The 17,448-nt window shown below is 40.9% G+C and overlaps 1 protein-coding gene across 2 annotated transcripts in view; it reads right to left on the bottom strand.

Moving 5' to 3' along the window:
- The window catches only part of TCERG1L (transcription elongation regulator 1 like), a 162,023-nt gene that overhangs the window by 131,436 nt on the left and 13,139 nt on the right, over positions 1–17,448 (bottom strand). For both annotated transcript variants that reach the window (XM_033149375.1, XM_033149374.1), the window contains exon 4: positions 4,293–4,457. In XM_033149375.1, the coding sequence (XP_033005266.1) occupies positions 4,293–4,457 (165 nt within the window). The remainder of the gene's footprint in view (positions 1–4,292; positions 4,458–17,448) is intronic.

Below are 17,448 nucleotides of genomic sequence, written 5' to 3'. Positions count from 1 at the left end.
CTATTATGACATGCTCCATTTGAGCAAGAGAGAGGCAGGCAGGAAGCCCCTCGTGCCACTTGTTGACACAGATGTGCATCTGTTTCCATGACAGTGATGTTGCAATGCTCACCCAAGCCCAATTAAACTGACTGGATATACTTTGTGGTACAAATGAGATTTCACATCCACATCCAAAAAACGATTAATACATGTCTAGCTGCCAACAACTGCAACTGGAATGCTATCATCGTCACCACCACCTTGATGAGCAATGGAGTCGTACAAGCAAATATATATGTAACAAATATTGTTTTCTTTCAAGGCAAAACACTAACTGTTGAATATACTCCTGTAACACTATCCCCTCAGAATCTAACCTGCTATGCAAAGACAGGACGGTGGTAGTGTTAAATGAAAGGTTCTTATATTATTCCATTTTGTTCATTTCTATTATGATTAGATTCCCCCCCCCCCTTAAAGTTTATGGATGGCAAATATGAAAGGAGAGCTCATTATCATATTATTCTGCAAACTGGATAATGAAAATACAATAATCTCTGGGGTTCGCAGATGGCACTCTTCTTCCAAAGATTTATTTTGGTAGGAGTTGAGGGCAATAAGTCATGCTTTATAAATGTCGACATACTGATCTTTTTAACTGAAAGGCAGACTGGCTGTAAAATATACTTTACACATGGGATTAGCTCTCTATTAGATTATTTGCTTCCTTGATGTTTTCCCAATCATTAAGTTCTGTAGAGAAACAGAAATGTAATTTTGTTCTTGACAGCAGAGTACTACTTTTTGACCAATTGACCATATTTTTTTTTTACCTTTCGGGGAAGGAACTTTAATTTAACTTCAATATCTTGTCAACCGTGCAGTTCAATGGGAAATTATCATGACTAAGGTGTTTTGCAGGAGAAAATGGGTACTCCACATATTTTACTATAAGAAGAGTTTCCTCTGAAGTTGCATTAAGTCCCAATTAGACATTTGTTTCAGGGCCAAAATCATGCATACGTATTAATTATTACCAGGTATCGCTCTTGCTTAATCCATTTAAACTCAGGATTCCCTCAAATTTCAACCTATTTGCACATACTCAAAAGGTTCTGGTGAATTATTATTATTGTCAGTGTTAGTGTTATTACAATTAATTTATTAATTGCCTTCTAAACTACTGTCTCGAGGCAATTTACACATAAAATAATTAAAAACAGTTAAAAACACAAGAACAACAAACAGCATTTAAAACAAAACTAAAACCCCAGCAAATGGACACTCATATTGAAGACCTATTTCCCCCCCTTGGGAAAGTTTGTGGAAACAAATATGCCTTCAGCTGTTTACAGAAAGTGCGGATCAGCTTTCAAAGATGCCTGTCATCTTTCAAAAAGAATGCTGTTCCACAGAACAGGGGCAGTCACATTAAAAGCCCTGCTATGAGTTACTGCAGAACGGACTTCTGAGATCTTTGGAACTCACAGAAGTGACTCTCCCACAGACCATAGAGATATAATGGGTACATAAGGAATAAAACATCCTCTCAAGTAACCTGGTCCTGAGCTATATCGGAACTTATATCTTAACACCAACACCTTGAACTTGAGCCGGGTAGCAAATTGCTGGTGGTAGTTTGCCACCACAAGCAACCTAGCTGCCATGTTCTGTACCAGTTGCAGCCTCCAGATCAACATGGGCAGCCCCACAAAACAACAACAACAAAAACAACAACATTGCAATAATCCAACCATTAAGTTCTCCATGACTAGATGGCTGTGGTGAATGTGAATGCAGGTATGCAGTGAGGTTGAGCTGCCTTCCCAACACTGGTGTTGCTCCCCCCCCCCCAATCTCTGATCATGTACAGGAGACATATGTGCATTTTGTGTTTTTATATTGTGATTTTATCCTGTGAACCACCCTGAGACTTGTCGGTATAGGGTGGTATACAAATTTAATAAATAATAATAATATTGAAATTCTCTTCACTGCCAGGAAGGTGGTTACAATGGAGGTGACCACCTCACCAGGTAGTATTTTATCTTGGTCGTTTATCTTGGTAAATTACCACTTGGTAAATAGTCATATGTACTCACCCTCAGTTTACAATTATTTACTGCCATCATGCATCTTGGAAACATGATTTTCAGTTGATTGTTTAATTAGACAGCTATCGTTGTATCCCATGCTTGCTTTGCTATGGAAGATTTATTTACAAGCTTAAGTAATTAGCATTTGCCTCCTGCTCTATGAAACCGTTGTGACCTAATTAGTGACAGAAGGCATATCCACAAGGAAGCTTCCCATAATCCATGTTCCTTCCTGTAGCACCAAATTGTAGGAAGCAAACTCAGGGGATGGGGAGATGGGGACAGGTATATATCTTTTTCAGGGCTGCACTGTGGACTTTTTGCAGTACCAAGAGATGTAGTAAGAGAGGGTGCCAATCTGGGTCATTAACCAGCCATATGTACTGCAGTGATCAGATCTCCTAAACTGAGCATTGTCAACTAAATAATTGGTCACTGGCAGAGAGTCCACATGTACAGTCATTTCAAGCTCCTGCCAAGGGTCCAATGGCCTCCAATAGTGGTTCCCCAATTATTTTCCCCATGGACCATGTGAAAATTGATGAGAGTCTTGGCAGACTACTTAATTATTATTATTTTGCATGTTGTAGTAACTCTAATGCACTAGGCTAGATGCTATATGATTTCTAATTGTATTTTGACACACACATCCTAGACCACCTGAACAAAGCTCAGACCACAGTTTGGGGACCCCCAGCCTAGACCATTAGCTCTTAGTATTACAGCATCTGGCCTTCAGGTAAATTTTCAATGGTCCACCATGCTCCAGGTAGTCAAGAAAGCTGGCCTCGACCCACATCTGTAGTTTTCCATCTCTTACAGAAGATCACCAATAATGCAGTGTGAACCAGAAGACAGGAAGAAACAAGGTGCTTGATGTCAGAGGTGTTTACACAATCCAAGCTGTATCTGTTTTCATTTTTTTAAAGTCCTATTGTGCATTCTGCAGGAGAGGATATCTATGAATAATGCAATTTCTTGTGCATGATTGATAATAGTTTTATTGCTTAGGCACTCCTAACATGCCATTTGATATCCTATCTGCCTTATTTTCCTGAGGAAAACAACTACTGTCGAAACCTGACATGTTTATCATTGCAAAGCCAAGCCAGTTATCTAAATGGAAGAGCTCTTCTGCTGTGATAATCTTCTATCAAGCCTTAGGTAGTTCACATGGAGTACATGCTATAATAGCTGTACATTAAAAATGCATCTAGTATGACAACTGCTTCTCACTGGAATGCTTCTCCATTGATATGGAATGAGCCTCTTGCACAAAAGGATGGAGGCAGAAATCGTGATAGGATTTGAGGCTGCTGTTTTCCCTGTACTGATTAAAGAATGGCTCATTTGCCCTTGGAAAGTCCTCAGAAGATGTTTACTAGTTAACACAGAATGAGGGTGATAGGCCAAATAAGGATATTTTGTATTGACTGTTGTAAGTCATTCTGAGAGTTTATTTCAAGTAATAAATGCATGAGAGGGAGAGGGAGAATGCGTCTGTCATTCAGATTGCAAGGCTGATGGGCGTTTTATAGCTTTCATTCAGAGGCCGCCTCTTGCTGAGTCAGACCCTGGTCCGTCTAGTCTAGTATTGTCAACACAGTGTGGCATCTGCTCTCTGGGGTTTTAGGCAGGTGTTCTGTCCCACCCCTACCTGGACATGGCAGGGGCGGAACCTGGGACTGTCTACATGCAGAGCAGATTGCTCTGGCCCCTCACTCCATACAAAAGACACGACTTTTGAGTGAAACTTATCATGTGCATTGTCTCATTCATATACACTGTCCCCATGCTCGCCCCCAATAGCAATGTTATGTCACGCGACATCAAAACACCACCAACGTTCCAGAAATCACTCAAGGATCATACAGTTCAAGCAACCAATGAGCACAAATGGATATGTCAAAACGGATGCCCCCAAAACGAGTTCAAAATGTGGGGCCATTATTGGGAATAGGAGAAATGGAAAGACAAAGCTCAATCAATTGCACATGAACAATTTTGGCTTCCAAGAAAAAATTCTGTCAGGATCTGCTTCAAAGTTGAAATGCTCCAATGTTCTTTACAGTGTCCAACCTCCTCCACAATTACTTTAGAAACCTAAACCAGGAACTTTACAATGTGGTAGTATATCTTGGTCTACCAATTTGCAAACCATAGTTGTTGTTTTTTTAATGTTTAACAATGATAAATAAGGGAAATGGATCATACCTGGGAAAGGTGATGTCAAAACTGGTATTTTGATTGGTGACAAAGTCAGCACACGACATGGCTGGATACTTGTTGATGGTCCCTGAGGGGCATCTGCATCTACTGATACCATGGCTGCTGCAAATGCAATGGTCTGGTTACTGCCAGCTTGTTTAAGGCACCCACCTATGAGAAAACCAAGCATGATTTGCATTATATTCATTGAACATTGGAATTTTTTGACATTCACATAAAATCATGCACTCAGCAATCCTGCAAAAGTCTCAGAGGAGTCAAAGGAAAGATTCTATCAAAGCTGTTCCTTTCTCCATCTCTTGGACATGGTTAAGATCAAGCATAGGCAAACTCAGCCCTCCAGATGTTTTGGGACTACAGTTCTCATCATCCCTAACCACTGGTCCTGTTAGCTAGGGATCATGGGAGTTGTAGTCCCAAAACATCTGCAGGGCCGAGTTTGCCTATGCCTGGTTAAGATATTCCTGTTTTTGTAGTACATGGAAAACATTTACAACCTAAATACCATGTTTTCCATATCTTCATCACAATGTATCAGATATGTGGTTCAATAACCAGATGCTGAAGAGTGGATAGAGAGTTTGGTTTGAATATCGAAGACTCAGATTGGGAATCATTGCTCATCTATGAAACAAGTTGAGTTCCTTGGAAGAAAAAGTGGGAACTGCATGCAACATCTTTGCACCTTGCTTTCTACATATAAAGAAGTCTGTTATAATAAATGACCAGTTATTTAAAAAATCTATTAATATATTGCTTATCAGAAGACTTTGAGGAAGTTTACAATTAAAATTGACAAAAAAACCTTAAAAACAAGTCAGAATACTTCACCATCCAGTAGAACAACTGAACAGCTGACAACAGTGATTTCCCCCAGACATTATATATTTAGGTGTGCATCTGAAAATGTAAATGATTAAAGTGATAAAATGCATTTCCAAACACACATTAGATTCCGGTGGTCCACTTGCCAAGAAGCTATAATGGGGTGCAGCTCCTCTTCGGTGTATGATCAGTAGCAAGCCAAAGCTAGCCTCTGTGCAGGAGCTGCTGCTGCTAGGCACTGAAAGAGCTTGGACACAAGCTTGCGGTACAAATTTGCATAAAAATGCATATGCTAATGCATGCATATATTTGCCTCTGAGAAATTAATATGAAGGCACCCTAATACTAAAGGGGGGGTTTTAAAATGGGGTAAGAGGCAGCCCTTTGAGGCCTGCTGCACAAAACATGGGGGCTCAGACCCCCAGACCGCACTCTAACAATTGCCTACTCCCAGTAGTGGTCATTGTCCATTGGGACTGGTAGGGCAGGGGGACCAATAGTAAGTAGAGCCAGAGCTAATCACAGGCAGAACCAACTAATTCAAGTTTAGTCCCCATCCCCCTCCTGGCTGAGTTGAACAAGGGGCATCACTAAGGCCAAGAAGGAAGCTGGTGGCAGGTGGAGGCTGGCTGAGGGCAGACTGCAGTTAGTGAGGCAGTGCCCCACTTGGCCTAATGGTCTGGTCTATACTGTCTGGTTCTGTGTAGCTGCATATATACTATACTTCCCCCACCCAAGAATCTGGGGAACAGTAACCATCATGGATCTACAATTCCCAGCACCCTTAGCAAACTACAGTTCCCAGGATTTAGAGGGTGCATGCTTTAAGTTTATGATGTGTACGCAGCCTTAGCATGTGAAATGACCCTTATATTTGCTCCTCAATTGAAGCAAAAGAATACATCACCAGAGGGTTTCTAACTTTTAAGAGATGAAGAAGAATTAACCTTTTCCCGCATAACTTTTACCTCTACAAAACAGGTTTAGGAGGAGACCTTTGGTGCTTAATCACTGCTAAGTATGCTAAATCAACAGGAAAATGGATATTAAAAAAAAAACTTAAGGAAAGTTAATTTGACAAACAACAGCTGTTACCCTCTCTACACTGAGCTCTGCTTTCAAAAATTAAGCAATCATTAGCTTATTACACCATTTAGCAAATGTTTTCAGTTCAGGCGGAAATCCTCCCAGCAATAGAAGGCGAGTAGTAATTCTGATATAGTTAAAGTCCGTATAGTTAAAGCTATGGTTTTCCCAGTAGTAATGTACGGAAGTGAGAGCTGGACCATAAAGAAGGCTGATCGCCGTAGAATTGATGCTTTTGAATTATGGTGCTGGAGGAGACTCTTGAGAGTCCCGTGGACTGCAAGAAGATCAAACCTATCCATTCTCAAAGAAATCAGCCCTGAGTGCTCACTAGAAGGACAGATCCTGAAGTTGAGGCTCCAGTACTTTGGCCACCTCATGAGAAGAGAAGACTCCCTAGAAAAGACCCTGATGTTGGGAAAGATGGAGGGCACAAGGAGAAGGGGACGACAGAGGCTGAGATGGTTGGACAGTGTTCTCGAAGCGACTGGCATGAGTTTGGCCAAACTGCGAGAGGCAGTGAAGGATAGGCGTGCCTGGCGTACTCTGGTCCATGGGGTCACGAAGAGTCGGACACGACTGAACGACTGAACAACAACAAAGTAATTCTGAAAAAAAGCCCTGTTTGATCTGAGTCATGACTTTAGGCATTTCCTAGCGACAGAGAGAAAGAGCGAGAGAGAGAGAGAGAGAGATTTTCTTTTGAGGCCATTACCTACATGATTGCTGGGAATATATAGTCCATCTGCTCAAGGAGGTGAAAAGTTTAATAATGAACTGGCCTACATGTCACAGGATGCATTTGATCTACTTTTTCTTTTAAAACCCTAAATAAAATGTAGAAAGAAAAAAGAGAGTATACATCCAGAAAAGATGCAAGAGAAATAAAACAACCTCCTGACTTGCTACCATTCCTCAAGTGCATTCCAAATCTAGTTTTAAGCTGCATTCTTCCATTTTCAGACCTTTGTCCATCTTTCTCTTGGGACTAAGGTGGACAGCTGGCTTTCTGCATATCTCACTTTATAAATAAAAATGTTTTAATCAAAATGAGGATACCTGACTAATCATGGCTGATTCCCCTGCTGGATGCAGATTTGGAGTTTTAGAATTATAATTATTTTTAACTAGAGAAGTATTTGTCATCATACTGGGTGTTGCAGAGATGGAAATAAAAGTGGAATCTCTGTTTTCAAACGTAATCTGTTTCAGAAGACCGTTTGGCTGTCTCAACAAATGAAACTGACTTGTAAAAATGATACATATAAAAAATACGAGAGAGAGAGACATTGCACATACCTTTGCAAATCAAGAAATCTTTAATAAAAAATACTAGAAGAAGAAGAAGAAGAAGAAGAAGAAGAAGAAGAAGAAGAAGAAGAAGAAGAAGAAGAAGAGTGTTTGGCTTCCGCAATGTTCAAAAACTGAAGATCAAAGGAGGGCTGGCTGCAAAGTCAATTGGGGGGGGGGATAAAAAAACTCCCCAGAAGCTGTTTGACTTCTGAAAAACGTTCAAAAACAGAAGCAATTACTTCCAGGTTTCTGGCGTTCGGGTTCTGAATTGTTTGGCCTGAACCTAATATAAGTGAGCAACTCTTAGCATGTATCTGTCAGCTAAATATTTCAACGTTTACCTTCCAGGTGTAAGGTGGTAACTTCAAGTTCAGCATTTCCCACTGTAATAAGCAGGGTGAGGCATACTTACTTTTTGTTTTCATATAATTGTGGTAAAGCTATTCATTTCTTGCTGATCTTAGGGATAGCCCAATTGGTAGACCATGAGACTCTTAATTTGAGGGTTGTGGGCTCAAGCCCCACATTGGGCAAAATTCCTGCATTGCAGGGGGTTGGACTAGGTTATCCTCATTGTCCCATCCAACTCTACAGTTCTATGAGTCTATGAGTCTAAGTGTCACACGTGTGTGTCACAGCATACTGGAGATGATGCAAGTTAAGACCACCCTTCATGTGATTATGAACCTATTGAAATTTGGTATTCAGTTGACTTTCTTCATAAGGCACATTGTATAGCTACTTGGGGGAACTGACTTGGTGTGTGTGTGTGGGGGGGGAGAATACTGTTGGAACTCCTAGGCATAGTTGTTCTTCTTACAAGTTCCTAACTTGGACAATGGACATAAAACTATATCATATAAGTCACCATCTCTGGCTAGAACTCTTAAAACTCTACCAAGCTTATCAGGAGTGGTCTAGGAAGAAGCACTTGTGACAGAAAGTTAAGTAAGTAATTTGGATGTTAGGTTATTCTTTTATTAGGAAGGCCAAACATTCTCAAGTTTCAGTGGATTATCCTGGTTTCGGTAGTAGCGATCTTGTTGCTTTGGGCATGTGCACACTCACTCACACACTCACACACTACACAATTACAGTAGCCTAGAAGAAAGGACATTGTTCAGCAGTAGAGCACAAAATCCAATTGCAAAAGATCCCAAATTGCATTCCTGATGTGACATCTACAGGTATGGCTTGGAAAGATTCCTGTCTGAAAATCTCAGCTGCTGCTTTGTGTTACAATACTGAGCTTGGTGGCCTGATGTTCTGAGTCAATACAAGGCAGCTTCCTATGTTTCAGTGAAATATGGCCGGCACTTGAAATCAAACACAGAATAAATGGAGTTTGTGAATCAAAGGCCTCAGGGGGAAAGGAGGAAGCCTTTCTAACTAAAGAGAAGCAGAAAGGTAGACATTTAGCAGAGAGTTTGTTCCTGGTTTTTGTTTTTGTTTTTTCAAATGATTCAGCAGCTCCCATGATTACTGATGGCTGTGTGTTGATTAGGTTCCTCTGTCTCAGATTCCTCATAAAATATGCCACTTGCTCAGAAAATTTGATGGATTGCAAAAATAGAGTTAGAGCTGCCAGTCCTGGCTAGATCTGTATCTGAAGTTAATGGTTGTTAGGATTATACGTTTTCTTGTTTTGCTACAACAAGTCTGGCCGCATGTTTCTTAATTGTTGCTGCCACTATTGCCGGCTTCTGCCATATGGATATTGATTGCTGTTGCTGTTTCTCTGTCAGTTCAACTAGTTGTTGGCTGCCAACATGCTAGAAGGCTCTCACAAATGTGAAAAACAAAACATTTGGGAAACCGATGAGCCTAAGAAACTTCAGTGAGTAATACCGTAGGAGAGAGAGAGGGATCTTTCGTTAGAAGCAACAACCACGCACCCCCACATCTGCACTCTCTTTTAAAAGAACTTCTATTAACCTTGAGAGAACTCTACCATGTACTTTTCTGGAGCAAAGCTGGCAAATTCCCACTGTGTCAAGGATATGTTCTGATATGCACGTCCTGAATGATCACATGGGCAACCTTGCTGGTACTATAATGCATTTGGGAGACTGCTTGAGGGAAACCTACAAAACAGAACGTGGGGTAGGCAACATATGCAGAGCACTTGAACATCTCTGCATTAAGCAGAAACTGTATAGCCCTGTTCAGGCATTCTTAAATTGTTTCCATGGTGGGAGTGCTAGGTTGTGTGTGGGACCCCAATCCCTCTACCCTTGCCCTGCCCCTCTGAGCAGGAAGGTCCTGAAGGTGGATTTGTAAGTGTGCCACCTGAACCTATAAAGCCACATAGAGCTTAGGCCCAGGCTATCTGGTCTCCCATATGAGGCTGCCTGGGCTGCTCTGAAGTCTTTGAGGGAGGCCCTTCTTTCAGTTCCACCACCTCCACAGGCAGGCTTGGTGGGGTCATGGGAGAGGGCCTCCTCCTAGAGAAGGAAGATTGGCTCCCACCTTGTTGTCCTGCTAGCTTTTGGGAACTGACTGTTTTTTAGTACTGTGCTGTTTTTATTAGCTGTATTTGAATACATTTGTATTTATATTGTTTTAATTCTACTAAAAGTTTAATTCTTATTGATTATCTTTGATATGTTTTAAGCTTTTTGCATTATGTCTGTGCTGTTTTAATTTTTATAAATTAAATCATTGAATCCTAGTCTTGTGGAAAGGTGAGTTTGTAATCATCATCAACATCATCACCCACTTACAAGCCTTCTTCAGACCTTTGCATTCAACATGTGAATGCACTTGGTCACCTCCTTGAAGGGTACAATGTCTGAAGAGAGCTTCAATTGGTTATAAATCCAACCTTATACATGGGCGTAGCAAAGGAGAGCGGGACTGGGGGGGGGCAGCTGCCCCTACATTCAATCAAAATCAATACAAATCAATTCAAATCTGAGGTTCTGCCCTCCCCCACAAAAGCCTGCCCCAGCTAACAAAAATCCTGGCTATGCCCATGCCTTATAGAATAGGTTGTAGTGGTGCCTTTCAGAAGCAGCTTGAGGAGCCATTAGCCACCAACCCCTAATCCAGATGAGCCCCTCACAACAAATTGGGGGAAGCAATGGGGAGCACTTCCACCTTTGTGAGGCCCTAAACACTCCACTGCCTTGACTGATAGTGGTGGCCTCAAACTCATGGAAAGCTCCCCCTTCCTTGCAGGTTAAAGATTTGTGGTAGAAGAACAACTTGTAACCAGAGACAGAGTTCCAATGCAACTCTGACCCTGAATGGATGAATGAGCAAGGACATTATTCTTCCCAACAGCTTACTCCTCAGACATGGGAGACTACTGGAGAGATGACAGAGTGTGTGTCGCCTTGCTGAGGTATGCATGTATCCTAGGCTGGGGCCATCCAGTCTCAATCACCTCTTCAGCAAGCACTCAGTTACAGATAATGTCCTCTGCAGTCACTATCCATTATGCATCACTATTCCCATGCTTTGCATGTCTTTTCACAGCCAACCAAGCAGCTAGGCAACACTCAGGGAGGCAAGAATATGCCATTTCCAGTGTTTTCTGCCTGGACAGATACTCCAACCTGTAGTTCTGAGATGACTCAGGAGCCACCCACAGACCTAAAGTTCCTCAGTCTGAGCCACGGAGGTTCTGCACAATAGGTAATGTGAGGTGTGGGAAACATGAAAAATTGGAATGAACTGAAAATTGTGGCAAAGTGTTTGTGTGGAACGCTCCTTATTAATACAAAATTAAGAAATAATCCATTTGTTTGTTTTTTGGAAGAGAGAATAATTATTGATGCATAAGTTTCACTTCTGAAACAATAGGTTACCCAGTAATTCAGAACACCAAAATCTGGGGAGAAATTCGGATGAGGAAAATCTCATACCTAATTCTGATTGTGCAGCACAATACTGAGAACCACTCCACCCCAGGCTCATGAATTCTCAAGAAATCTCTCAGCTTTAAAATGTTTGCAGTCTTAAATGCCAAAAGATGAATGTCTGTGGTTTAGAAAGTACCACTGGGATTACTAACATGGTACTCTCTAGCTGCTGTGGACTACAACTCCCATCAGATCCAGCCAGCATGGACATTTACCAGGGATGATGGGGGTTGTAGTCTACAACAGCTGAAGCTTGGCTAACCATAAGCTACAGAGTTTAAAAAGTACTATCATTTAAATTTTGTTATCCGACTCTCTGACATTTTGGCAACTTAAGTAATTCATAAGTAGAGCAAAATACAGTGGTACCTTGGTTTACAACCATAATCCGTTCTGGTTTTGTAAACCAAAACAGGTTGTAAACCAAGGCGTGCTTTCGCCAATGAGGCCTCCCCTCAAAAATTGGTTGTAATTCAAAAAAAGGGACACACACTTCTGGGTTTGACGTGGTTGTAATCCAATAAAGTTGTAATCCAAAGCGGTTGCAAACCAAGGTACCACTGTAGCACTAAAATATTTCCCATGAACACACACACACACACACACACACACACACTGGTCACCTAATGATTGTTTCTGAGCTACCACAATATAGCTGCTTCTGCCTTTAGCTTAGCAGTACTATAAAGGAATGTGCAGTGTCCATTGATCTCTCCAGAGCAGATACTTTTTTTCCTGATGAAAACAGATAGATTTTCTTTACAATGGCAGACGTTGCTGTGGTCCTGCTTGCTGGGAAATGCTTTCAGTGCAATACTAGTGATAGAGATGTCACCTTTTCTTTTTTATAGATAGCAGAAGTGATCAACGGCATGTTTATTTCTTCACAAGTACATAAATGCTACATGTTCTGATCTCAAAGTATTTGCCTTCACCTCCATAGATTTCAAAAGCCGATTTGCAGGGTCCTATGCAGGCAAAACGTACAAGGATGTTAAAAGATGCAAAAAGAGTTGGTGGTGACATTTCTCTGGGGGATTCAGCACATTCCCAATTCATTTAGCTGCTTCAGAATGAGTAGGTTTTGACAAGTAGAGTCTCATAGCTGGTTTCACAAACAGCTTGAGTCAACCAACAAATACTTCCTGGGCTGGCAATCTCTTCGTGAGCTGAAATGGAAGGTGCTTGCCCACTCACTTCTTCAACATATGAAAAGGATTGTCAACATGTATGTGTGTTTGTGTGTACTGGCCATTCCCAGCCAGGAAGGTTTCTTCAGAAGCAACACCCAATTGGGGACTACTTCCATGTATGTATGCTGTCTCTGTTTAGAGTGGTCTCACTTGGGAATGAATGAAATATGCAATAGTGTCAGTTGCTTCCATGAAGCAAAACGGGCTTATAGGCGTGCATGTTTGTTTCAGAGGGTCTCAGTATGCCCTGCTTTAAGAGTGAGCATGCCAGTTCAAATGATTTGTAGATTCAAATGCAGAGAATAGAGTAACTAAAGTGCAATGTCAACAATGGCACAGGATCCCTATATATTTGTGTCGAGAAGGGGCAGGGGAGATGGGTTTTGTGCTTTGCAGCCGGCACTATGCTCTCAATCCATAAGAAGCTAGAATACATCATGTCTAGATTTTGAGCATTGAACTTTTACTAGAAGATACTTGGATTGAATGCAAAATCCAGGCAGACAATGGGGAATAGGAAAGACTTGGAGAAAGAAGTGAAGTGTATCTGGAGGAAGACGCTTAGATCAGTGTTTTTCAACCCTTTTTGGGCAAAGGCACACTTGTTTCATGAAAAAAATCACAAGGCACACCACCATTAGAAAATGTTTAAAAAAATTAACTCTGTGCCTATATTGACTATATATAAAGTAATTTTCCCACGGCACACCAGGCAACATCTCGCGGCACACTAGTGTGCCGCGGAACAGTGGTTGAAAAACACTGGCTTAGATCAAGTTGTTTGCTTAGCCTTAGAAATGGGCAGACAGGAACTGGCACATCATTCAGAAGTGATCACGATTTTTCAATGTGCTTTCAATATTGTACATACCTGTAAAGGTCAAGGGGATTTTAAACATGTGATTCCCTTGGCCTGTACTGTGTGCACATTCTGATAAAGTGGTTTAATTATTTTAAGGTTCAGTATGAGAATGTCACGTAACAATGGTGTTTACTGAAAGCTAGACCTTTGCATTAAGATTTTTTTATAGAACCATGAATTTAAAAGCATCCTTCATGCTAAGGTTGCAAACAGTGACTCGCTTGTCACCTGTGTTTAAAAAGAGCAATATTGCTCCCTGGCTTCAGAGCCAGCAGGCATGGTTATTCTCTCTGGCTACACACGATTATTATCTATGAGTGACACCACCCAAATAGGATGTAGGTCTTTGCATCTCTGCTCACTTGTTTCCTGGCAAAGCTACATTAGGATGCACTAAATTAGAAACTTATAAAATGGCAATCAGTAGTGTGTCACTTTGAATACAATATTGTAATCCTGAGATATGCAAAGTAATAATCAATTAAAAATTCACAAATCCATAAATGCAAGCTTGTAAAATCCTTTATAATGCTAAAGGGACTCACAAAATATAAAGTTAAACATTCCTTCAGTTTTTAACCATATTGATTTTTATTACCTGTTTGTATTATGTTGGAAATCATAGTGTTACCAGATATATATATTAATTTACCACACGCTGTATTCCAACCATGCCAAAGTGTTGTGACTTTAAATCCTAGGAACTATAGCTACAATTTCAGAAACCCTTAATGAAATACAATCCCCAGGATTCTCAGGGAGGTGGGGAGCCATGTGCAATGTATGGTGTAAATGTGACCTCTGTCTCACAGGGAGTCTCTGTGAGTACTACATACTTTGCCCTCTAATGTGTGGAGGACAATAGGGATGTAATTAAAGGTGGGGTGAGTCTGACCAAACTGTGGGAGGCAGTGTAAGACAGGAGTGCCTGGTGTGCTCTGGTCCATGGGGTCATGAAGAGTCGGACATGACTAAATGACTAAACAACAACAACAGCTAGCACATCCCCACTCTCAAATGAAGGGCACTCAGACTTCAACACTGCATGCAGTTGTGGGTTAGGCAAGGCTCCCTCCTAAGTGCACCATCTAATCATAACTGTGATTGACTCTGAATTTGTTAAGGCCAGTTGTCAGGCATACATTGGCTTCAAGGCTTTGGGAACCTTTGTTGCCGAGCCTTTTGGAATATGCCTGGTGAATTAAAAGGGCTACTCTGGACGAAACAATAGCCTTTTTCTGCTGCTGTTGTTTTCTTGCAGCAGAAGTGGCATTTAGTATAAATCAGGTTGTTGTTTTTTGTCCCTTAAATAACCCAACTCCTCAAAATAATGTCACTTTCTTTACAAAGGGACTCACATTGATTGCAGCAAGTGACAGCTGCTCCCATCTCACTAGCACAAACTCCTGCTGCTTGCTTCTTCTCTCATGTTGGCCAGCACTCATACCACAACCTGGTTTATTTTTGTTTATTTAGCAAGATGTATATACTGCTTATTCAGAAACCCCCTCTAAGAAGCTTATATAAAACAATGTAAAATATTCATAATACAGATAGAGAACTTAAAAATAACAACTAGACAGATATGTATAATTTGGTCAACTATAAATAAAAGTAACACTACACACACAAACATGCACACTAAATATCAGGAATAGGCAAACTTGGCCCTCCATATGTTTTGGGACTATAACTCCCATCATCCCTGACCACTGGTCCTGTTAGCTAGGGATGATGGGAGTTGTAGTCTCAAAACACCTGGAGGGCCGAGTTTGCCTATGCCTGCTATATATAGATCTCTATCTCTCTGTCTGTCCAAGTGCATCTCTCTCAGTCCTTTCATGGGGTGAAACAAGCATCCACAGCCAACTTCACATTGCCAGAATGCCACAAGCAAGTACACAGGATGGGCTACTGGATAGTGGGGGAGAGAGTACTCCCACCTTCCTTCCACATCCTTCAAACCCAGTTTGATTGCAAGGGCACAGGACCTTCCAGCTCTAGCAACTGATCTCCCACATCAAGAAATAAGATAAAAACAGAGAATTGCCAACCTGGTGCCCATAGGCACCAAGAAAATCCTGTGTGCTCACATATACTGAGTTACCAATCACATACACAGGAGAAACAGTGATTCATATTAATAAAAAGCTCAGTAAATCCATGACACAGAATTCCTAGGCACAAATATCAATGAAGTAATAATAGTGAGTGCCTCTGAGCTTATGAAGAGTTTACTTCTCTCACCAATGAGCAACTGTAGCCTGCACACACTCTGAGAATTAAGAAATTCTTAAGGACTATAAAATTTGTTTCTGATAGGGAGTCACATCTTTACCTGCCCCACACCTGGCATCATATATAACATAAGATGTGGGGCAGGTGGATGTGGATTGGCCAAAAAAGTCTCACAAGCCAAATGGGGAGATATAGGAAGCTCAATTAGATCTTCAGGCCAAAGATTTCCACAGCTCTTACGAACTGTGTGGCAGTTTGTTACCTTAACTAGTACCAAAGGATATTTATAGATGTGTTTACTTTTTGCAGCATTTATATGTGTCAACACATATATGTATGTTTGTCATATATGTGGGTGTACATCCCTGTGATTCAGTGAATACCTTGCCTTTTGATCAAAAGATCTCCCAGGCACAAGAATCCACTGAATACCAAGTCTGGCTACTGCTCCATCTTGCTCAGTATTTCCTACACTGACTCCCCAGGGTTTCAAAAATAAGTCATTCCTTGTCTTAACTGGAAATGCCAGGAACTAAACCTAGGACATTTTGCAAGCAAAACATGTGCTACTTCTGCAGGGAATGGGGGAGGAAGCTGGCTCCTTTTAGCTGCTCAAATCCTGGCTGACAGTGGAGTCCAGGCTGGCAAAAACCTATACCGGTAGGTGCTATAGATATCATTATTCTCAGTGCACAAATAGGGAAACATTTGATAGAATGACCTGCTGCACCTACTCTCTGGCCATTAAAAAACACTGGCTATGTACCAGTCAGTAGATCATAATAATACAGTGCATGGACCCCAAATCCCACAGAAACTATGCAGAGGTTGCAATCAGGTTACTGAACAAGCCAATAACTTCAATCCATTCCTTTCAAATTCTTCCAGTTTCCCTTGAGCTTTCCAATTTCCCTTGACTTTCTGCCATGTTACTACTTACCCCTGAGGAAGCATAATAAATGTGTAAGGCTTTCAGGGAAGAAAAAAAATATGCTAACTATTGTTGCACATCTTGAAATATTAAGTTCAATGCAGCAGCTTTCCTTGGAAATCAAAGCTACTTCAAGGTAATCAAAAAGCTGGCTGAAGGTCAAGCTGACCTTGACAAATGAAGTAGTATCTAATGAATGGTTGATTTTGTACATCTGCTTTTTAGGTGGCACATCAGATAAAATAAGAACATTGCTAACCTATCATTAAATGACTTTAGTCCTTGACCCTTCACAAACTGAAGTAGACAAAATTATTTTTGCCTTGCAATATGTCCTCTGTTTAAACAACTAATATTGTCCAGAGTTGGGGGAAGAACAAGGAAATAACCTATAATTCCTAGGTGATAAAATAATGTGTCATTTTTTCTATCTTTGGGTCAACAAAAAGATTATGCAGGTTTCTGAAATCTGATTTTATCTGCCATAGTATATTGACCCATTGCTCTTTCCTACAGAAAAGAAAAATCAGCTTACAGGTATTTGCAATTGCCAAACCAGACATGTGAGCCTTGCCAACCTTCAATATTTCATAATGAATGAGCAGTCTGTTTTTATTTATTCAGCTGCCACTCCACTTGGGAGAGAGGGAATGCTAATAATTATGGACAGTGGAATTCCTTATGTGAATATTCTGTTTCTCACCATGAATTCCTATATATGTTCAGCCATGACAATCACATTAAAACTGTTCTAAAAGGAATTACATTCCTTCCCACACATTATTCGACAAATAAGTATCTCATAAATGCAATCTTCCCAGCACAACTTCCACAGAAGAACAATTGA

This window comes from Lacerta agilis, chromosome 5, assembly GCF_009819535.1.
Source record: "Lacerta agilis isolate rLacAgi1 chromosome 5, rLacAgi1.pri, whole genome shotgun sequence".
Classification (NCBI taxonomy): domain Eukaryota; kingdom Metazoa; phylum Chordata; class Lepidosauria; order Squamata; family Lacertidae; genus Lacerta; species Lacerta agilis.
This window is presented reverse-complemented; position numbering and strand designations above follow the sequence as displayed.